Here is a 23312-nt window from a genome sequence, read left to right as displayed (position 1 = left end):
CACCCCCTCTGCTTCTGCAAGACGTCCCCGAGCTCAGAGCTATTTCACAACTCAGATGAGCCCTGGAAGGGACAGAGGAAACAATCCAACAAAACCAGACTGTGCAAGTACAGAGAACAAACGAGATGTCAGGAGAACAGGGATGCTCTGTTCCCACCTCAGGTGCTTTCCACTAGAGTGTGTCACATCTAAGGGAAAAAAAAAAAAGCCCAAAAAGCAAAACTTGATTTACTAGCATGGACACAAGTCAGAGGTTTTACCCCTGGTTGGAAGGCTGAACCAAACCTATTGTCTTCAGTAATTTCTTAGGAATGAGTGTCTCTTCACATCCTCAGAGAATTTTTAGGGCTGACTTTGGAGAGAAATATTAAATGCAAGATGCTTTCCCCACACCTGTTTGGGACTCCTAGATAGAGAAAACAGCTTAATCACATTTCAGCAGCTCCAACACACACCTGCAGCCTCTGGTACCTCCTCTGCACGCACTTCAAGTTGTGCTACCCCACAGCAGGCTCCAGTCACTGCTGCCACAGCCTCAGTCCTTTTCAGATAAAACATATCAAGGGAAAAGGGTCTCAAGCACTGTGTCCCCTCTGCCATCTCTCCTCCCCTTCACTGGGGTGACAAGGCCATGTTTCTGTCCTGCATGAGCTCATATCTCGAGCTAGAGAGCCAGATGGCCCATCAGTGAGGGCGGCGATCCAAGCTTTCCTTGGTAAAGCTTTACCCCTTGCAGTGGACAGTACAAATATAAATACATGAAAAGAGTCTGATTGTTCAGGAAGGAGCTTTTTAGAGAGATGGGGAAAAAAAATAAAGCTGAAAATCCACAGCCTCTCAAGGCTGGAGGCAGGGCTGCAGCAGGGGCCGTGCTGATAGGCAGCAAGTTATCAGCAGACAAGCTGTTATGAAGCTCAGAGTTGGTTGAAAAGAGATAAACCAGCTACAGAACAAGGATTGCTCAAAGAAGTTGGGAGGCAAGAGGGATTTTAACCTCCAGATCCCCTGTAGAGTCAGGAAGTCACAATGGAGGGAGGATGCAGCTGCCAGACATCCCACAAGGAATATTTATAGATAAAGAAACAAGGGCAGTAACGCTTTGGGTACAGCAGGCATCTGCTGCCACAGCAGCTCCGGTAATTAACGTGCCGCTCTCGGGACACCTGGCAGAGGTTTATAGTCATAACTCACAGGAGGCGTGTTCCTGGCACTGAGGAACCTTCCCCCACCTTTTCCCCCCAATTCCTTCAGGCAGGGAGGAGATATCCTCCAGGAACTAAGACCTCAGCTGCTGCCAGGCTGGTTTTTGCCAGCGAAGTGAGTGGCTTTTGACCTACTCACGCTCACAGTACCCTTTAAGCTGGATGCTGCCTGTCATGGTTCCAGTGCTACAGAGATCCCAGAGCCTCTTCCCAAATGGAAGACCTTCTGCCAGAGATGGAAAGAAGGATTTGTATCCCCAAAGCTACTGACTTTAGCGGATCTAAATATTATTGATAGATTTTCAAAGGCTCCAGCCCACCACCAAGTTTTGATTTTGACTGCTCAGCAAGCAAACAAGTGTACTTGTCCCAGCTCCTTACAAGCTCTGACCTTGCTGGGCATCTGACACAACAAGCCAGCATCTGAGCAGCCTCTAAGTGCAGCTCTGGGAGGCCAAGGCAGAAGCAGCCCACAGACAGCAAAGCAGTACCTGAGGGTGCTGCTCTCCTCTCCCTTCCCCACCCTCACTGAGGGTCACAGCCTGTTTCTGGAGCTGGCCCATCTCTGAGCACCAGAAACTTTCCATTTTGGAAAGAACACTCTGGAATATTGAGTTCTCCCTCCACTTAAATTGAAGGAATTCAGGCACAAAGTGTTTTCAGAAAGTCATTCAGCGCAAAGATTGCATTCCCTGGCACACCTGGGGTGTGCAGGACCACAGCCAGCGGCAAGCTTGCACTCTCTGGGGTAAATACGCTTCCATTATCATTTTTCACAACAAGAGAAAGATAGAGGCCAGCAATAACCCCGAGGTGACTGGCATCTAATTTTTCATCATTGGAGTATTTATGGCACAGCCGTTTGCAGCATCTTGTAATCACTTTACCGCCTCCTTGACCCCTGGCTCCCCCTTATTCTGCATCTCCTAATTGCATCTGAACAAGCAGGAGGGAAGCAGCAAAGTGGATGGATGCAGGAGAGCTGAATGGTTGGGTTGTGATACTTGGAAGGGCAGCAGAGATGCTGCAGAGCCAAGTTTGGCTGTACCCCCACCACCAGCTTGCTTTGATCTCCCACAGGGTAGGAAAGTGGAGCTTTCCTCCTTCCTGACACTGGGTGACCTTGAGAAGCTGTCCCTTGTCTGCCCAGTTTATTAGTACTGCACAAGAGATTAATGAGTTCCCTCCAACAAAGTGCGAGGGCATCATCTTTATACACGGATACTTCCCGAAATTCCTGCATATTCGTAGCCTCTCCTAGCAGGGCATTGGCAACTACAACAATATTTATATTGACTACAGAAACCCCTGGGATAGACAGCACAAAGCGAGGAAGATGTGGACCAGCGTGACACAGATGCACAGAGGGCCCTGCAAACATATCAAGCTACAAGCTGTCAGGGGTAGGAGGTACTTGGGCTCAGCAAGGATGAATGTTCCTGAAGGCCACTAACCCCTTGTCTGCCACAACACCTACAGTGCCCCCCCAACAAGGCCGTTATTTTCCCTCTTTACTTCTTCCCCTACCAACTTCTCAGCTGAGTTTCACAGGGTTCTCCAGTTGCCTGGAGGATTCAGCTTCAGGGACAGCATTAACTGGCTCACTGTGTCAGGGAGGAGTTGCCTGAAGGGAAGGAAACATCCCACACTTTGTAGCTACTTAGCAGCAGCACAAAAGAAGAGATAAAGCTTTGGTGCCCGGGGCTAGTGGGGTGTCTGTTGCTCTGAGCCTTCTCCTCTGCCTTCCCTGTACAGAGCACACCAAACCGGTGCAACAGGCTTCAGAGATCAGCTCTGCCCCAGAGCATTATACCGACTTCAACTTACAAGATAAATCCCAGCTGCATTATTTGTATTTATAGTCCTGCTTACAGAAGCATGAGCCACGTGTGGGATTTGCTGATGTAGTCCAAAAATCCACATTTTTGGACAAGAGCGTCAGTGATCTCACCCAGACATAAAGCACAATTTAGGATGATATTAAGAAGTTGCAGACTTATTTAGGAGTATAAAGAGATACCAGTCTGTCCAGAGCTCTTTCATCTCCAGCCGCTGGTAATGTTTGAAGAGGCATAACTGCACAGTTCTCCAGCCCTGGTGCTTTCTACCTGCACATTAAGGAATTAAACGATCATTTCAGGGGATGAGAGATCAAGACTGCTGTCTTACTCGAAAATGCTGATGTGAATCAGGCAGGCAGCAAGGTCAGACCTCTGTTTAAAAACAAAGCTGATGTTAAAGCACCGAGCAAAATACTGGAAAATATGCTGTTGAGAAAAAGGCTTATATTGCATTTCCCAGGGGAGTGTTTAGCTGACTTAACAGGTCTTCTCCAACTCTGGCTTCTAGGATGGCATCACTACCACAGCACAAAATAACACTGCACAGGGGATATTTATTACTTATTTTCTACAAGTGTTCTGAAAATGAAAGATTTGTGAGTCTGCTGAAACAGTCTAGTCCGAGAAAGGAATTTTAAAAGGCCCTTTTTAAACCGTTACAACTCGGTGTAGGGAGCGGGTGATCACAAATATCAGTTCTGACACCTGCCCTATTTGGGAGAGATTGGTCTCCAGTATCAGGAGAGAACAGTGTCAGCTTTGGTGCCTTGCTGTCCAAGTGAGCTGACTCCAAAGGACAGCTTTATTCAGGGAAAGCAGCAGCATGGCCTCTCAGCCTTGCCAGGGTGGCTGTGCTGGGAAGAGGGGCTGTGGTTTGAGCCCAGTACCACCACTGGTGAGTTCCCACCTGCAGGAAGTGCCCAAAAGCAAACAGAGAAGTGTGTCTGAGCTCACCAATGGTCTCTGCCCATCACAGCAGCCACACTGCTTCTCTTAAGGGCTGGTAGCCCCTGCAGCACACCTGGCCGGGCATATAAGCAGCAGCACAGCACCCTTCCCTTCCAGACAGCCTTTGCCAGCCTGCTGGAGGTGGGACAGGAGAGGGACAGGATTGGGCCTTTGGAAAAGCTCAGCATCCAAGTGACAGCACAACCCAAGCTCCACTTAGGAAAAACCCACTTCTCATTGTGAAGTGAACAGACAGCTCTGTACAGAAAACACATTCCAGTCCCCTGCACTATTGATTTTCCAGTGAAAAGAGACAAGCTAATCCATTAATGCTACTTGCTTCAATCCGTGGTCTTGCAGTTGCTTCACTCTGGTACCAAAGGCTGACTCTCCCATCCAGCCCTAGCAGCAGGGAGCTTTGCCTTCTGGCTGATGTTTCTTTTACTCAAAATGCCATCAGTTACAAGGAAGCAAGAAAAATCACACATCAGAAGCTGAACTCCAGCTCTTAGGTCACTAGTACAACAAGTTTATATTTCATTCTCACAACACCACACTTGTCTGCCTCTTCTCCTGCCAGCTCAGGAAGAACCTCTCAGTCACAAGGCCAGTTATTATCTGAAGTTTCCTTTGCATTAGGAAACACAAGGGCTGTGGGAACCTCCAGAAGAGCCAGTTCATCTGTCACAGGCGTATGATGAGCGAGCAGTCGAAAGAATTTATTGATGAGCCCACGGAAGAATGGACCAGGATGAAGGAGGCAGGATTTATACCATATTAACAAGGCTGTGTGCCAATTTCAACCTATTAGTTGCACAATAAAAAGAGCTGAGACTTGCCTTCCCATCCCACATCCAAACACCATTTATTTTAGCTGAACTTGGCTCTTGTACTACTTCAACCACTTCAGACCAAAGCAACAACTTAACTGACCTCACTTTTTGGAAGCTGACTAGATGAGAGGCATGAGAAGACTCCAATCAGCCCCCGAGACTGGGCTTTTCGCCAAGCAAAGCTGTATTTCAGAGGCACCTGTAGCAGTTAGGGCTACTGAAATTTATGCTTAATGCAGTTCTAATTCGTCTCCTGCCAGAGCAATGGCTCAAAACTCGGGTGCCTGTGTACACAGTAATGGCACAATATTCTGGATCCTTGAGAAGCTTTTGCCTATTTTGAAGGCTTTCAGAACTGCATCTATGCACAGAAGTAACAGCTGCCTTTTTTGCACATTTGTTTCTATTTCTATACCAGTATCATAATAAACCACATCAAAGCATTTGTGGTAAGGAATATAATGTGGTATTTTTGGCAAGAAGGTCTTACCATGAATAACTTCTTATAGGATATGCAGGGTGACATGCTAATTCTGCCCCAGTCCTGATGCATCCTTACTGCAAGCTGAGGTAACCTAGAACACAACAATGCTACAGTTTAAGCAATTTATTTAAACAAGGTGATGGCTTCACACCATCAGGATAAACTTCCATCAGCTTTTCTTCCTTTTTACTGGCTCGCTCTGGGAGCCCAGGACAAACACCCCAAGCCTTTTTCATTGAAGTGCTGCGAACTCAGCCCTCCCTGCTCCAGCTCCAGCCAGTGAGGCAGGTTCCTTCCCCACCACTGGTTCTCAAGGTCTCTAGACACTGAGACCTGTAAGAATAAATATCCAGGAGATAGCAGCTGTGACCCATTTATTACCGGATGCTGCTGCAGGGCACAGCTGAGGAAGGCAGGGCAGAGGAAAAGCACTTGCTGCAAAGGGAACGGCAGAGCAAACCCAGGTGCCCTTGGAAGCAGCACTCTGCTCGCAGCACTGCTCCAGCTCTGTTGCTCCAGCACCCAGTTGGCAAGAGACAGCTTAGATCAAGCATGGATGTTCAAGTACTGCCATGAGGGCTCCTCTCATAGCACTGCTAGGAAGCAAAATGTAAAGCAAAAAACCCCACCAAAAAAAAAAAATAAAGCTACAGAGGCCAGAAGGCAACCACAGACAGGCCACAAAAGCACTGCGCGCTGAACAAGCCGATAAAACTGCCCTAGTGCAGGTAAACACATCTGGAAAGATCCGTTTTGACAACGAAAATCAGAGCTACCTTTACCCAGAGCAGGGTGAAGGCACAGCTGGGAAGGAGAAACGCTGAGGAGGGAAGCAGAGCACGTACACCGGCGGCACAAAGCACGGCGCTCCAGCCCAGAGCCGGAGCGGGCCGGGAAGGCAGCACCGCAGCAGCCGCGGCGGACGGGATCTACATCAACACTTATCAGCACAGCCCTCACATTTGCCGATTAAGTTCTGCTGGCACTGAGCAATTGTACGTGTGTCCTCAGACTACCTCCTCCTCACCCCCCTGCACAGCCTCCCGCAGCTGCAGCCCAGCCCCGCTCTGGTCACTGATCAGAGCGTCGGGCCGGGGTGACATTGTCCCCTCCTGAAGAGGGATGGTAAGCGCCTGCGAGCCCGCTCATTTTATTCACTGCACAAGCACGTTTCCAACTGGGATAATCTCCATTAAACCATCTGCACTCCCATCCTCGCCCGGCCTGCACCCGCTGGGCTGCCTGCGATACTGCAGCATCTGTGAACCGGCACAAGCGGATGCCGCGTCCCTTTCCCAATCAGCTAAAAAAACCAACAGAGACTCAGACAGAACAGATGCACCTGGGAGCTTTGACGCGCTACCGAGCCAGGCTACCAGGAGTACCTGTGCCAGTGCCTCTTCTCAAAGGCGTACGGCTCCTCTTGAGAATTTAAGCCATTTCCTTTCCATCATGGGAAGGCACCATGTCCCAGATTGCCAGAAGAGGAGGGCTGAAGAGGAGAGAGGTTTTAACTTCAACAGCTGCCCTGGTGCAGAAGAGAAGCGTCATTTGCCGGGTCATGAAAGCAGTTTGGATCAGACACTCTGAATGGCTGCTGATCCCCAGGATTTAATCTCTTATTTATTTCAGTATCTGCTTTCTAGAAACAGAGGCTATCATGTCACATTTCTACATCACTGGAACAGACAGACAGGAAAGTATTATGACGAAAGATCTGCAACTGAAATCCACTGCCCCTGCCCCACAGCCTCCACAGCAGAGGCCCCGTGGACCTTACAGAGAGCATGATAAAGTGACTGCACTGAAGTGTGAATTCAGCAGGGAAAGAACACAACCCCATCCTCAGCATTGCCAGAGACAGCCAAGGGACTTGGGAGTCACTCCAGCTGTCGAGGACATGACAGGGTGGTGATGGATCTGAAGCAAAGATAGAAAGCCATCGATCTGCTCTAACTGTGATCAGTGCTTGCCTTCAACAAGGTCGCTGGGCTGCCCAACACACGCCTTCCTTCCAGCCCATTTGCCCTGCAGGGTCTTGCCCTCATAGGCGTGGAACAGCATGGGAAGGCTCACCCTGTAAACGTCCCAAAAAGGAGGCAAATACTAGCAGCAAGTGATGGGACAGGAGAAGAAGTCTATTTACATATTTCCTGCACTTGCCTTCACTTATTTGTTTTGCAAACCTTTATTTTCCAAAGCAATTTATAAACAAGAAGCGAGACAACCATTTGTTCAGACAAAGGTTAATAGGGGCCTAGTGGTCTCTGAAGACTCTGCAGTCACACTTAGGTGTGAAATCTTGGAGCAGCAATAAAGATGCTGCACAGACAAGGAAGTCTCAAGAGAAGAATTTAATCTGTCTAAATATTCTCATTATGTACATAGTTTTCAGCTTCCATTCACAGTAATCAGAGCAGAGACAGCTTCCAGAGGCCTTTTTGGACAGTAAGGCGTGAAAAAGGATTTTTACGTCAGTCATTATTCCTCTCTCCATCCCCAGCTTGAAGAGTAAATGTTTGAAATTATTTTTGTTGAAAAGAAGACACAGTGTTGGGAGAGAAAGAGTCGACAGGAGGAAGGCAGCACAGGTCTTTGGCAGACTGGTGGGACTTGGCACAAGACAGCTCCCATTGGCATCATTTGCCCAGAAAACCTCAAATAGATTATTTCTCCTGGTAGTCCAAAATAGGTTTTCTGTGGGGTCATGCACGGAGTATGAAATATAACACTGCATATTCAGAGAACTGCTTCACTGGAACGGGCAAGAGGTTCCAGTTACATCCACCCATCTTTCTCCTAAAAGTCATTTTAACCTAAATACAGTATTAGGACGAGGTAAGAAAACTAGAGGCAGACATCTAGGACAAAAGGGCTGATCCAAAAACTCAGCTGTTTTCTTTTGGGATCACAGTGTCCATCTGTCCCCTTGCCACAGGGGAACTTAGTCTGCAAAAAGAGACCTTGTTTGTCCACTGAAACGTGGAACCCAAATTATTCCATCAAGCAAGAATTCAAAAAAGAAAGTCAAGACAACAGAGCAAGTTCTCTGTGGGTATGATCCTCTGGGACCAAGAGAATAGCTGTGCTCTTGATGCATTTCACCCCTCCTGTCATGTTGCCTTTTCCTCTTCAGACAAGCAGGTTTCAGCTTTTCTTGCATGGTCAAAACTCTACTTCTATACACAACAAGCTTGGACTAAATGTGTAGAGATAATGACAATGGTTTACTACTGAATTTTTTGCTTGAAGTCAAGTGACTTCCTCCCCCTGCCCTCCCATGCCCAGGTTTCTCTTAAAAAGTTCAAGAGCTCAACTGGTCACTAGTTGTCCACATTGCAAACAGGACAGTGGGGAAAATATTAACCAGGATAAAGGGGGAAAAATATGACCCATCACAGCCATTTGAGAGGCAGCCCAAACTCAAGGACGTGGTCAGTACTGTGGTCTGAATGCTTTATAAATGATTACATCTCTTACTTCTCCCTAGAGAAGTCACCATCATCTGTTTTCTGGAGCATGAAAGCACACAGGTCAAGCAGGGAGTGGGACTAGCAGAACTGGAGGTAGAACAAGTCCCAGTTTACTCCCATAGTCACCCAGTAAGAAGCATTAGAGACCTTAAGAGAAAGTCACTTGAAGGTAATGCTGACACCCAGCAGTTCCCTGAAAATAGTTCTGGTGAGAATTGCCCCCCAGCAGTAACCCACTACAGACTGGTCTGTTCTCCCACAAACAACCCCTCTGTCCTTCTAAGGGGGAGCAGAGGAAAGCACTGAAACCTCATCCCAGTCACTGAGCAGGAAAGGATTAACACTAGCAAAGACTTTGCAGATATTTATTCTCCAAATCCACAAGACAAGCAGAGGGAAAAGCTCCTCTGAGAGTTATGTACACAGACTGCAAGTCTAATGCTTACACAGTCTTAATTTTTTTAATTTTGCAAGTCCTAACAACAATTATCTTCATGAATTATAGACATAATATCCGAGAGATGCAGGCAGTAATTAATGCATGTCTGCCTTTTCTGACTAGCTCCTTCTGCTGGGTCAGGGAGAGTTATTGAAATTCAGGAAGGAAATCTTCAATCTTCTGGAAGTTTTAAAGAAACAGACCAAGACACAATTTAATAAAGCAATAATATTTCTCTTAAATTATTAAGTAGACTTTGACATTCACTTATATATCCAAGGCCCAGCTCTTACTTTTGCAATAACGCTGGAACAAGTGTACTCAGGGATGTGATCCACTGCACATCCAAAATGTACTTACTGCAAAATTGCCTCAAATAGTCTTTACCTCTGGATTTCTCTGTGCACACACAACCACCCTCATTCCTTGCACTCCTTGTTCCTGAAATTCTCACCAAGACCCTTAACAGAAGCCACACTATCCAGTACTGGCATCCCATCCTCTTTTCCTTTTGCCCCACTGACATGTCTCCAGGTAGGAGCACTCAACACTCCCCAATATCTAGAAAAGCCATTTCATCATCCTTTGGGAAAAATCCTGGTTTCACAGCAGAACTCCAGCACAGTAATAGAGACAATAGACAATCCTGAACTAGACAAAGCTATTACTAAAGCAGCATATAGCACTGGATGTTGTCTAAGCTGGCTGTTTCCATCATCTTTTAAACAGCAGATTCTCCTGCAGCATTAACAATTTTATTCACATGAAGAATGGACTCAATGATCCTTGTGGGTCCCTTCCAACTCAGGATATTTTATATTCTAAAGCAGTCGAGTGAGCTTAATATACTTCAGTATCTTGACAACAATTACCCCCAAGTGAATATTACTTAGCCAGCCACTGAAAAACCCACTGAAGAAAAGCCCAGCCTTTGGCAAGAACATCTCACCTGCTTAAGCAATACAAAACTACAAAACAAGACAGACAGAACTCAAACTCAAAACCATAAGGATCATTCTGATGGTCAGCAAGTTCACACACAGCCATGTCACCAAGAACAGGAAGGAGGTAAATGGCCAAAAGGGCCAGACTGAACCAAAAGCTTCACACTGTGTTGTTCACTTGAACCACATTATCTCTACAGGAAAAAAAAAATCTTTATAACTAGAAGCAAAGTTTAAGTGGCAACAGTGGTCATCCCAGTTCCAGAAACTCACCAGGTACAGCCTGTAAGCATCAATCCGCCGAATTGGCCCCCAGCACTTGTCTGTGTCGTTGTACTTTGTGCCATCTCCAACACTACAAGAATGGTTGCCAGTGACACTGCTGGGAAAGGAGGGAGAACAAAAGACAGTAATTAACTCCTAGCAGATGTCTTCCCCTCTCCTGCATTCAAGAAGGAAGAATGAGCAGAGGCCATTCCTCCCCTCCCTTCCTGAACACTGTCCCTCATTCTGCTTTCTGGACTGTGTAACAGAGCAAGTCACTGAGTACTGGGCATTTAAAAGCAAATTCTCTAATTACTTGCAGTTATTTGCAAGATTGGTCATTTAGTCATGAAGCTGGCGAGTTTAGGTCATATGGAGATCACTGAGGTTTCCCATTTCCAAGAAACAAGTCCAAATCCAGCCCATCCCAGATTTGATCAAACCACTCTTTTTCATTATCTGTTTCTTTGAGAAAGGCATCACTCTCAGTCCAGTGTGAAGTCCACATAATATCATCACTCTCTGGTCTCTGACTTAATAAGTATCTCTTCTCTCAGCCCTCACCCAAAGAGACAGAGAAGCTAAAATATTGCAGAGTATTGCAATCAAACCTTTGAGCAACAAGTTCCATGTCTACAAGTGCTGAAGCTGGAAGTGCTTCCCACCTGAGGGCTCTGGAATCAGGTCGGCTACTTTGCAGGCACTCGGGTGGGGAATACAGAGCAACTTCACCTTCCCACCCTCAAGAGATGAGCTGTACTTGAGTCATTTCTCCACTTCACTCTTCAGAAAGTAGAGCTGATCCTAATGAGGTTTATAACCCCATCAAATCCAAAGCCTGCCCTCTTCCCTGTTAGCATCCAACCCCTCAGCAATAAGCACACTTACCAGGTCACCTGCATGAGAGAGACTGGTACTGCTGCTGCGTAGATTGCCAGATCTCCATAGAGGTAGATAATTATGCAGAAATAGAAGAGGTTGACACCCACTGCAGAAAAAGGAAATATTATCCAGATACTGCAGAGTACACAGAAACTCTTGTACTCTGCAATTCAAATATACAAAATTTTTAAGGTCTTAAAAATCACCATTTGCCTCCATAATTTCCTTCCTTCTGCAGCAAACTCCACCCAAGCTCAGGGAACTTACCATGGCACAGGATCTGATGGGGCATGAGGGGCCTCAGAGCTCCACTCTGCTTCCTTCAATACCTGGCACTGACACTAAACCCTCTAGTTCAAGCCCATCCTGCAGTCAAGACCAACAGGTCTCACATAAGTCACCTGCCAGACGAAGCTGTCAGCTTGGAACAGCCACAGGCAAACATCCAGCTGATGCTCTCAGACTCGGTGTGAGCACAATCTGACAAACAGTGAAATGCAGAGAGAAGATGCTTTTAGTCTCTGCTGATTCCAAACCCTCTGCTTGCAAATCTGCAAGACCTTCACATTAGGGACTTGGCCCTGCAGAGCTCAGACTCCACAGGGCTGAAATGGAGCTGCTTTGGAAGATTCCCTACCAGCGGCAACTTGAGCCAAGGTACAATTCTGCAAAGCTTTAAAACTCTGTATCTCAGCCCTCTTACCCTTATACCACCATATATGCTGTTCATGCCCCTACTGATTTTTTTGTTTTTTTTTTTCTTTTTGAAAAAAAAAAAAAAAAAGAAAAAGCTTGCTCTGCCTTCACCTAGCAGATTAAAAAAATCTTTCACAAATTAATTGGGTGCACAGAACAGCCTTACTGGGGCACAACAAGATACTGCTGTGGAAGGCTAAAATCTGCAGGGATAAAGAAACGCTTGATGAGACCATGGGATTCTCTCCTTCCAAGCAAGTCTGTATAAAACTCACCAAGGAAAAACAAATTGGAAGACATTTTAGTTCAGAGACAGGTGAGTTACAGAAAAAAAGCCTCACATTTGTTTCATTTAGGAAGTTGACGATGAAGGAGAACAGCTCAAGGAACCTGCCCATACTTTCAAGTTGCACGATGCCAGCTGATGCTTAATCCTAATGCAGCTTGAGCAAATCAATTCACCTGTGCAAGCCTCACCTCACACTCACAGCTGTGACAACTACCAACAAGGACAACACTGCTGCAGGAACGTGGACTCATATTTCTACAGCTTAGATGCCCCAAAGTTTTCTCATGTTTTGCCATCATACTGCCTCTGGACCTCAGGATGTCAGGAAACATCTTCCTTCATTTAAATGAATTATTCAATATGCTAAGCCTACGTAGCATAAAACATTCCTAAAAAGGGGCTGTATCAGGAAAGCAGCAAGAAAACTTTCCTGTTTCTGTACAGCAGCACTAAGTCAGTGCTCTAGACTTGTTCCTGGTTTGTCTAAAGAGACAAATGGAGATATTACAGAAATTGTCAGATCATTCCATATAGTTTCCCCCTTGTTTTCTTGCTCTGTGAAAGATTGAAGATGGCTTCACAGTTAGGGAGTCTCTGCACTGTTCTGGAGACAGCAACAAACTACCTACCAGTCTTCCCCAATTTCCCATTAAAAATGGTTGAAGGTTATAACAAGATATTTGAAATAGGACAGAAACTGCAGACACACTAAGCTTAGTACTGCAGACTCAGACAGATTCTGTTTTGGGATCTCCACTGGTCTCAGGCCTCAGCTTCCCTCCCCACACAAAATAAGGCTGACACAACCACAGCAGCACCACCCAGTACCAAGAGCACACACTGTATCCCTGTTTCAGTGCAGACTTCCCTGTCTGTAGGAAGTCCAGGTGATAGTCCTCTCCCAAACTCATCTTCTCAAAGACAGGAAGACTTTACCATCAGTTCTTTTATAAACTGCTGCTGACCCTCCCCAATCAATACTTTCATTACTGGGCACAAAACAGGGAGAAAAAAGAAAATCAATGACTTCCTGTGAGGAAACAGTATGATAGATGTGCCTGCAATCTATTACTGCAATAAATGACTACTTGGTCCCAGAAGAAAGCACCCAACACTGCATATTAAAAAATAAAAAAATTAAAACAAGAAACAGAGCAGTTCTTCAGAGCCAGCTCTCTCAGAAGAGCACACAGGCTCTTCACAGCCTAAACCTAAGTCAGCTCCCTTTAAGAAAACAGACAGTCTGAAATTGAGATTTATCCCCAGCTTACCTCCTAGGACTGCAGATTCAACTCCTGTCAGATTGCTGAAAATAAAAATCAGTCAAGGGAAAGGAGCAGAGAACTCACTAGAAATCAGAGGCTTTGAGGTCTATGGCACAGCTTTCACCAGCCTTCCCTCTGAAGGCTGTAAAGCCCTGAGACACCCTGGGTTTAGATCTGTGCTTTGTATATCGTGAGTAAACACCCACCCAGACATTTGTGAGCTGTGAAACCACATGGGTTGGTGCTTGGAGCTGAGAATTCCCCAGTGTGGCCCAGTTTCTCAGCACAAGGCAGCAGACACTGGTCACTGAGCCCTTACTGAAGGCCCTTCTGCGCAGCCATCGCGAGGGAGCACCTCAGCACGGATCTGCAGAGGGAGGTACTTCACTCCTCTGTCTCTGCAGCCGCTCCCAGGCCAGAGGGTGTCTCTGAACCAGGACTCAGCAACAGGGATGAAGCCTCATTGCTGAGCTCAGAGGAAAGAAAAGCAGCAAATGAGTTACAGCTGCCCCAGACTCTTCCCATCTGGAAGTCACAAGTTAAGTCAGGCCGTGGTCTGCAGCTGTTCCAGTGGCCTTCCTGCAGACAGATTCATCCCTTTGCGACGGGCTCAATAGACCCTGGGGAGGATCCCTAACACAGAAATCAGATAACTGTGGCTAAAGCAACATTAAGAAGAGGGATTAAGATTTAAGAGTACTAAGCAGTTTATTTCACTTTGCTCGGAAGCTACATTGGTGCCGGCAGAGAGAGGACACGTATTCCCAGCACCCTCTAGTGTCTGAGCACCAGAGAGGTCCAGAAGGCACTTGCCCAACACCTGCCTGGTTTTGGGGCATCCTTTTCAGCTCCCCTTTGAAGCACAGGCAAAGAAGGGGTCTCCTGGAATTTGATTATGAGGACTCTCTGTCTCCTGTGACCCCCCAGCCCTCCACAGCCGAGGCCTCAGCAACACGGCTAAACCCCATTACCTGCTGATTGCCCTCAAAGCACTTCCAAATATTACTCCTCAGAGGAATATTGAGAGACAGGGAAGTGTTCACAGTGTTTTATAGATAGCAAAGCAAACAAGGAAAAACTTCTCTGAGGTCAGAGCATCTCAGTGCTACAGACAAGACCAGGAACAAGACGTTTCTGACACACTTCTCTTCCCTGACTAGAAATGTGGCAGCCTGATCCAAGGTGGATTATTCTGATGGTCCTGTGTGATTTAAATCTACAAAAGCCCAGAAGAGGCATGCATGAAAATTAAAAAGTTTTTTTTTTCCAATTAGACTTTAAAATCAGAAATAATAGTTCATAGAATCTTCACTACTTAAGCCCAGCTGTCCTTCAGAGGCAACAGCCTTACGCTGGCATAATGCTGATGTAACGTAGTGGAAAAAACCAGCCCGTCACCTCTTTGCAAGGTGGCCAGTGAACAAGGGAAAACATCATTTTCCACAAGAAATGGGGCCTGACAGGTTCAAAACTGCACAGCCACGGTGTCTGATGATGTTCTGGCTCTGCACAGCATTTCACTGTACTGTTTCACAGGTTTCAGAATCCCTACCACTGTAGTTTGCATTTCTGTTGCACACAGCAATGGACAGGGATGTATTGCAGTACGGTTACAAGTTTGTTCCCTGGCATACAAGCAGCATTTAAAAACAGAAACACAAGCCAGCTGCCTGTCATATGCTCAGCAGGGACCCTTTCAGCAGTTCATGTCCCAGCAGCTCTCTTGATGATTCCCCAGGCACAGGCAATTCCCAGAAGCTCCCACCAGAAGTCTTTCTCCTTCAGACTGATACGGGGCTCGGGGAAGCCTGAACGTCTAATTCGCAAATGCTACAACCAAGATGGAACTGGCAAACACTGCAGCTGGGCTTTACTGCTTTAAACAGTGGAGATCACAGAGGACAGATGCAGTTCAAAGGCAGGTGAAGGGCAGTCAGAAAAGGCACTGACTCACACTTGCCTGTCTCGAGAAACTGGGCCCATAACCTGCAGTGTTTTGCTAGTTCTGTGCCCACCACAGCAGGTTCTGGCCCACTGGGCCCATAAATACTTCATAGAAACATCACACAGGAGGATGAACACAGTCCACAGAGAGAAAGAATGACACTTTTGGGTGGAATTATCACAAACTCAGGATGCAAACCCACACTGAAAAAAACCTTGCAAACTTAAGCAACAGCCATACACACAATGTCCAGGAGGAATTGAAAATATGCATCACTTACCTTTATTGAAGAACATGGAAGCCATTTGGCCCATTTCCACCCTCTCAGTGATTTCAAAGATATTGGGTGAGCCACGTCTCTCTGCACAATGGAAAAAAGAAGTGTTTCAACCAATCCCTCCAGTAAACCCAGAGGCCAAACTACTTGGACACTTGGAAAGCTCTAGCAGCAGTTTGAAGGACAGTTTGTACAACTCCACAGCTGCAGTCACTGGTCCAATTACTTTACCGAAGCTAGGTTAAAAGTGTTTAGAAAATAAGATGTTCTCATCTTAGTGACCTAGAAGGAAAAGATCTTTATCAGACTGCAGAAGGTAAACTGAATTCTCAATGAGTCTTATCTTGCAAATGTTAAGGACTTTGGGATGGAACTAAGGGTGAAATGGACAGAGGAGTCCACACTTGTGGAATTTTCTGGGACACTGTCTGCAGAGAAAAGGTCTTGGAGCAGCAAAGGGATGAATTGAGTACTCACGAACTGACAGGATAGGCCGTGTCTCTGCTCGCTCGTAGCCATCTGGGAGGAGAACATCACTGTCAGATACTCCAGAGGAAGAATCCTCATCCTCATCATCCTCCTGGATGAAAAGACCAGACCACTGCTGAGATATGTGTTACCCACAGTAAAGGCTTCGGCACCACCAGTGTCACGGTCACTTCCAGACACTCAAAAGAAGGTCTCAAACAGGGAGGGCAGGACATGCAAGCAAAGGTAACACCAGGGAGACCTTGGGATGCTGTGGAGGGCAGAAGAGGGCACTAGCAGAGCAGGCTGAAGTGAGTGACAGGCTCTGCTGTCCCAGCCTGAGGTCACACACACAGCAACAGTGCCCAACTCCTGTAGTGGTACGTGGCACAAGGAAGTCAGAAACTTCCGGCAGATCTGCAGCGCTCAGAACTGGTAGAAAAAAAATAAATCTAAACATATAAAGTCTCAGCTAGTCAGAGCAGGCAGGTCTAGCTCCTAACTCCATCCCACTAAAACACAGGCAGGGGTCTAAATCAGTGCAAACAATTACGCCTCCCTCTGATCCAGAAAAGCCACAAGTAAGCTTTACAGGAAGGGCATAATTCAGAACTGTCCACTCCCTGGGATACAGCCCAAGTAACAGCAAGGACATTCCAGCCTGTCCCAGTTAAATGACCTGAGATCAGCAAGGATTTATAGTCCTCAGCACACTCCAAATAGCACCAATATATTGGCTGCCACCTCTCCACATTCACTGAGCAGCGCTTCTGGGCAAGGAGAGCACGATCAGTAAGAAATGTGAACAGCACAAGAGATTTTTCAAAGCAGGAGCAGAAAATCCTGTCTTTAATGAGCAACCCCACAGGGAACTAACAGCCGTATTTTATATGGCAAAGTTAAGTACAGTAGAAATTTATTTCTTTAGAGTTAGTAACGAGGCACGGCAAAGAATCAGAGGAATCCCAGGCAAATCCTACAGGACAGAAGAACACAACAAAACACAAAATTAAACCCCACACAAACCTTGCGTTTTTCCATTCTCTTCCATCTCAGCTGGGCATTTGCAGCAGCCATGGCTTCCACCACAAAGGTCGTAGTCATATAGCTACAGAGAAAGGAATTCAATTGATATCATCAATAACAGTCAAGAACTGTCACTGAAGAGAGATGGAGAATTATTCCCATCTGTTTGTAGGAGCAAAAAAAACAAACAAAACCAACCCTTTTGCCAGCTCCCCACACACTGTTTTGGTAGTGTTTCATCTCGTTTTATTGCTCCCTTCTGCTCTTGAGATTCAGGTGTTCAAGCAGACCACAAAATGCAATAAAGTATAACACGCCTTCAGACACAATAAGACACTTTAGATATTTGGAAGGCACCTTCCTGGTGTTTCTGTGGGTTGAAGACAGCAAAAGGACTTTGCCCTTTGCTAGAAAGCAAGTTTCCTTCCTCTTTTTACAGCCTAGGATGAGCACAGTACTATTCTGAAACTCATCTATTAGGGCCTGTGGCAAAGGTACTACAGTCTCTTAAATAATCTTACAAATGGCATCAGAAGCAAAGCAGCAATAGAAGAAGGAGAGATCACACATGCATGCAAATACACTTTGCTGGAGGCCAGGGGAAAGGCTGTTCAGGGAGACAGCGAGAGCCACTGATGGAAGGAATATCATTATCTCAGCTAAAAACTGTCCTCTGATATTAATAAATTTAAAAAACCCCTCAAATCAATCTTATTTAAGGCTTTAAAGTGGTTTCTCACTGCTTTAGGAGCCAGACTCGCTTATCGAGCTCAAATGAGAGATTAGTTTTGCAAGAATAAAAGAAAGTGCTGAGGTCTGTGTGGCAATTTCCGCCCAGACTTTTCCTGCACTGAAGGTGCCCAGCGGGCACGAGGAAGTCACAAGCACCAGAACAAAAGCCACAGAGCAATGCAGCTCCCAAGGCACGTACTCCTTTGAGCTGCACCTTTTCAGTTTAATCCAGTGCAGTTCTGGTACACAAGTTTGGAGCTTTGTGCTCTTCTGCTGACCTTGAAGGATTTTCTGCTGGTGCTGAGCTTCATACATTGAATTTATGCTTTTATACTAATGTAGCTAAAAGGAATTGCTTACAAAGCTCCCAGTTACTGGTATCCCCACAGCATCCAGCTCAGAGGTGAGGCACTAAAAGCATTACTACAGCCAGTAATGACCATACAGTTCCTCTGTTTAGCAGCACCTAACAGATCCCAAAGGCTCTGGCTCAAAAGGCATGTTCAGGCTGAGAGAGCTGGTTATTGACAAGCCTGGGACTTCAAAATTCCATTCTTACAAATGGCACCAGGGTTTTTTGGTTTTATTTTAAAAATTCTTGTTTTTATTTTAAAACCAAGCAAGAAGAGATTCACAGCCCATCAGAAGATGGCAATTCTATCAATAGCTCCTCAGACACCAGCACTGTATCCACAGCCTTCAGCTCCATCTGCTGCTCCAGCATGGAGGCACCTGGGGAGGAGCTCATGGTGAGCCAGTGGGAAAATCAGGAGAGCAGCTCCAAGGTCTCAAGCAGTGAAGGTCTGGAGGGGATAAGATAGGCCTGGCTATACATGAATTTGTTTTCCTGACACTCTTGCAGCTGTGAGAGCATTGCTAGAAGCCCAGAGAAAGCTCACACACCTGCATCACATCTGTAAGTCACAGAACAGAAGCATTACCCCACGTCACCTGTGACACGAGTGGTGTTTGGGGAACTGATCCATGACAGAGGCAAGCATGGAACATATCCACAGCAAGGACAAAAAAGGAAACTGGGAGAAAGGTCCTAGAAGACTCTGCACTGGAGGAAAAGTCTTGCCCATCAGTCAGGAAATGGGATGTAACACCATACTGCAGGCAGTCAGGAAGTGCATCCCTCCAAATCAGGGCAACACCACTGCAGAGACCAATCCTCAATGAGCAGAGCACAGGAAAGCAGCAAAAGTCAACATGGGCCTCACAGCCCCACCGAGCTGAACCCCCCTCCAATCCCCCAGGGACACACACTCATGTCCTACCTCATAAATCCCAGGAACATGAGGAGGATGAGGCTGACGAGCCACCCTGCTGTCGCAAAGGCCTTTGGCATCGTGAGGGCTCCTGTCCCGACGATGAGGTTGAACATGTAAACCAGGCCAACCTGCAACCAGCCACATGATCCAGCATCAGAGCATGGCAGGAATCACCCAAAACACCTCACACATGCACTGACTCACACAGAGAGGGCAATCCTTGAGCGGGCAGGGTGGGAGCAAGAAATAACTAGAGGAGGGGACTGATAACCAAAGGGAACAAAGTGAGTGTCAGCACATTTCTGGAAAAACTGATATTCCTCTCCCTTTTCCTAAATATTTAAAATATTTTTTCTTTCTATTCTAACTCTTAAAGTTAGAAAGCACACAAGCTTTTTATTTGTTTGTTTTCAAATCACTGCCTTCTACCAGAAGCTCTACACTGTGGGCTGGGGTCTCTCCTTGTTTTCCAACCTGAACCCAAGCAGTTGTAACTGTGCACCTGAGTTATCTTTCAGAAGTGCTTGTTCTTCTTTATTCTTAGTCAAGCAGGAAATATCCAAAAAGAATTCTAATTCAAAGCCTACTTGACATTTTACCAGTAAGCAGCTGAGCACCTTCTGAAGAAGGGCTTTTACTTCCTGAAGGGAAAGGATTTTATCTTCTCTGGCAATGAGCTTTTTTACTGCCCAGGGACAAAAGAGAACTCTGCACCTGGACAGGACCCCCCAGGCTATGCATTTAGCTGAATTCAAGATCAAAAATTGCCACAAAGTTGTTGTGCTTTGGGGGTTTTATTTTAATATAGGTCAGAATCTCTCCAGAGGAGAGCCAGTAAAGAACTGTCTCTGAGCACACTTTTGTGGGCGTGGAGCAATTACCATCAGGAGAACTATTCCCCAGAGACCCTGCAAGCACTTCACTGGCATAAGCACAGCAAATTCATCATGTGCTGAACCTCCCAGAATGGTGATTTTCCTTAACTTTGGTCAAGCAGACAGAGACAAGGATGATGCCCATGAATTCAGTCTGGTCAGACATCTTCAGGGAAAGGGAACAGTCATAGCCTTTGAGATTACTCCAGGAAATTCATGCAACACCAACTTAACAACATAAGAGCAGGTGACACTAATCCTTGAGGGTCCAAACGTCCCAGTTACTGCCTCAGTTCTCCATTTTCTCAGCTGTGTCCTATTTCTGCAGCCTAATATCCTGTTCTCCTAAATTCAATCCTTACCATGGGGATGAAAGTTTTAAAGCATTTAAAATCCAGCACACAGATTTCAGGGCTGATTCTGTATCTAGTGAGTTCACTTCAGAAAAAAAAAAAAAAACACAACAAAACATGTTTGCAAAGCTTTGTTTTTAAAAGCTGACATTTTATGAAGACTTGTGGCTATGAAAACCAGTATTTCCAGTAACATAGGAAAGCAGTAATTGGCTCTGGAGTTGCACCAGGCACCACATTACAGGAAAGAAATATCCTGACTGCTAATTTTAAGTGAAGTGGTTTAAAACAAATTACTGCAACAGCTGCAATTAAGTAAAATTTGAGAAATTCAGGGGAAAGCTTATATAAAGTAACAAAAGAGAAGAAAGTGGCATAGTTTCAATGTCACAGTTCCTCCAGTTTATGCTGCTTCACATTACACTGTGGATTGAGGAAAACACTAATAAAATACAAGGAAAGTGGGTAAAAGGATGGAAGAGCTGGTGTGGGATAATTAAGCACTTTTTAATCTATACTTTAGGCAGACATTACCCCTTTATTTCATTTACAGTAATCTCTGATATAAAAAAACCTCCATGAACTACAAACACTAAGCATTTTATAACTACCCTTTGACCACCATCGTCTCCTGAAACACTGAGGTTACGCCCATGGGGAAGTGGGAACTGAAAACACAATGCTGAGGGGAGAGTATTTTGAAAAAAAGAACAACTTGTGAGCAAACCCACAAGCAGCAGAACTTACATATGGAGAGTAAAGCTCTCCAGTGTCAGTGATGCCCCCTGCCATGATGGAGACGGAGGGGAGGCCCAGAGCACAGCCAGGAGGGTGTTTTCAACTTCTCTTCCCTTTAACCTGAGGAAACACCAGAAAATTTTGTTATTTTTGCTGGAAAGAGGAGGAACTCACCAGTCAACTCTTGTACATCAGTCTTCTGGCACTTTAACAGACTTCAGCAGGACCTTGCCCTTCGGACAGACCCCACTCACCAGCACCACTTGGTCCAACACTGAGTTTTCATACCAGTTAAACCAGTTTAAAAGCAACCAAAAGGCCCTGCCCTTTCACAGCACGTGATGACCAAACTTCACCTTCCCCAAACAGCCAGAGGGGCTCTTTCATATACTAAAACCTCAAGAGGAAGAATGACTGCCTTGAGGATGAGCTCACACTGCTGCTTCTCATGCAGCTACTACTCTTTTCAAGCACGTGCCTACTGCACATCAAACAGCAAAAACCAGCCTACAGCCTCTCCTCATAAATCAAGTACAGAAATAAGCAGACAAATTAAAACACTGCACCTATTAAAGACATGCCAAGATGTTTTTCATGTGCCAAGGTTTCCAAAGCAGAAGTATTTGGGGAAAGAGAAGAAAGTGGAATAGTTTCAATGTCACAGTTCCCCCAGTTTATGCTGGTTCATGTGATAATTAGGGTTGATGAAAACATTAATGAAATACAAGGAAAATGGGTAAAAGGATGGAAGAACTGGTGTGGGACATTAAACAGTTTTTAGCACTTTTAGATCTATAGTTTAGGCAGACATTGTCCCTTTATTTTATTGAAAGTAAACTCTGATATAAAAAAAGGTGGAGGGGAGAACCAAAGCCTCCTGAAAGGTTTTCCACTAATTAGCCATAGTAGAATTGTTTAAGGGCTTCACACATCTACACGTGCTCCTACTCAGCCACACAAACTGGGACAAATCATCAGCACGAGCTTCACAAGGTAAGAGCACCACTAAAAAAACAAACAGTTGTAAGCTGGCACACACGCGCTGGATGACAGAAATCACTCTGGCAGCACAGCTCAGAATGGTCATAACTGGACCAGCCTCAGAGAAGAGGCCAAACATCATCTTTTATGACAGACCTGGGCTCAAAACGCAGCAGCCGAGCTTGGCAGACAGGCAGCAAGCAGCAAGACCAGGGGTGTGCTGACAGACAGCCCAGGGCACGGCCGGGACAGGAGCCCGTGCAGGGCCCTCACCCTGCCCAGGTGGACCGACCCCAGGGCCCAGCACCCCGCGAGGCCTCCAGAGCCCCCCGGCCCTGCCCTACAGCCGGAACGCCGCTCGTCCACCCCGCCCTGCCCGGGGGAACCCCCCCGCCCCACAGAGCCTCCACTGCCCGCGGCCTCCTCACCCCGCCCGCTGCACCCCCGCCCCACACGGGACCCTCCTCCCCGGGCCTCTCCCCGCCTGCGGGGCCCCTCCCCAGCCCTCGCCCCCACAGTCTCTCCCCGGGACGCCCCTCAGACCCCTCGAGGGCCGCGTCGGCACCGTCGGCCCCGTTTCCCCCGGGTCCCGCCCCGGGTCGCCCCCGCTCCCTCACCGGCGGCGGCTCGTGCCGGCGGCCCCGCCCCCGCCGCGCGGCGGGTACTGACGGCGCACGCCCGGAATCTTCCGCGCACGTGACCGGCTCGAGGGGCGGGGCGAAGAGGAAAGCGCCGAACTGCGATTGGGTGGCGGGAGGGGGCGGGGCCAGGCGGGGGCGCGGCCAGAAAAGGGCGGGGTTGTGAAGGTGACGGGGCGGGGTCTGCTTGGGCGTGGTCTAAAAAGGGGTGTGACCGGGATGGACAGGGGCGGGGCTGGAAATGGCAGAGGCGTGTCCAGGACGGGGCAGGGGCGGGGCCGGGTAAACACGCCGATAGCCATTGGCCCGTGGGAAGGGGCGAGGCCGGGTAGGGGCAGAGGCGGGGGCAGGAGGGGGCGGAGCCAGAGAGGGGCGAGGGCGGGGTGGGTATGGTGGAGGCGGGGTCATGCAGAGGCGGGGCGATGACGTAACGCCATTTGTGTTG

General features: G+C 46.9%; 1 protein-coding gene across 7 annotated transcripts in view; it reads right to left on the bottom strand.

Moving 5' to 3' along the window:
* TMEM104 (transmembrane protein 104) overlaps positions 1-22931 on the bottom strand; it is a 44333-nt gene extending 21402 nt beyond the window's left edge. For 2 of the 7 annotated variants that reach the window (XM_017812054.1, XM_017812059.1), the window contains exons 1-8: positions 22847-22931; positions 21258-21368; positions 19289-19410; positions 17277-17358; positions 16260-16362; positions 15786-15866; positions 11317-11416; positions 10438-10546 (exon numbers count right to left, since the gene is read on the bottom strand). In XM_017812054.1, coding sequence (XP_017667543.1) covers positions 10438-10546; positions 11317-11416; positions 15786-15866; positions 16260-16362; positions 17277-17358; positions 19289-19410; positions 21258-21302 — 642 coding nt within the window. In that variant the 5' untranslated portion in view covers positions 21303-21368; positions 22847-22931. The other 5 variants (XM_017812058.1, XM_017812060.1, XM_017812056.1 and 2 more) reach the window with 4 other exon arrangements.
* Positions 22932-23312: the final 381 nt, after the last annotated feature.

The sequence above is a fragment of the Lepidothrix coronata genome, unplaced genomic scaffold (assembly GCF_001604755.1).
Source record: "Lepidothrix coronata isolate B3197 unplaced genomic scaffold, Lepidothrix_coronata-1.0 Scaffold34, whole genome shotgun sequence".
Lineage (NCBI taxonomy): Eukaryota > Metazoa > Chordata > Aves > Passeriformes > Pipridae > Lepidothrix > Lepidothrix coronata.
Note: the sequence above shows the minus strand (reverse complement) of the source record. Positions and strands in the feature narration are given on the sequence as shown.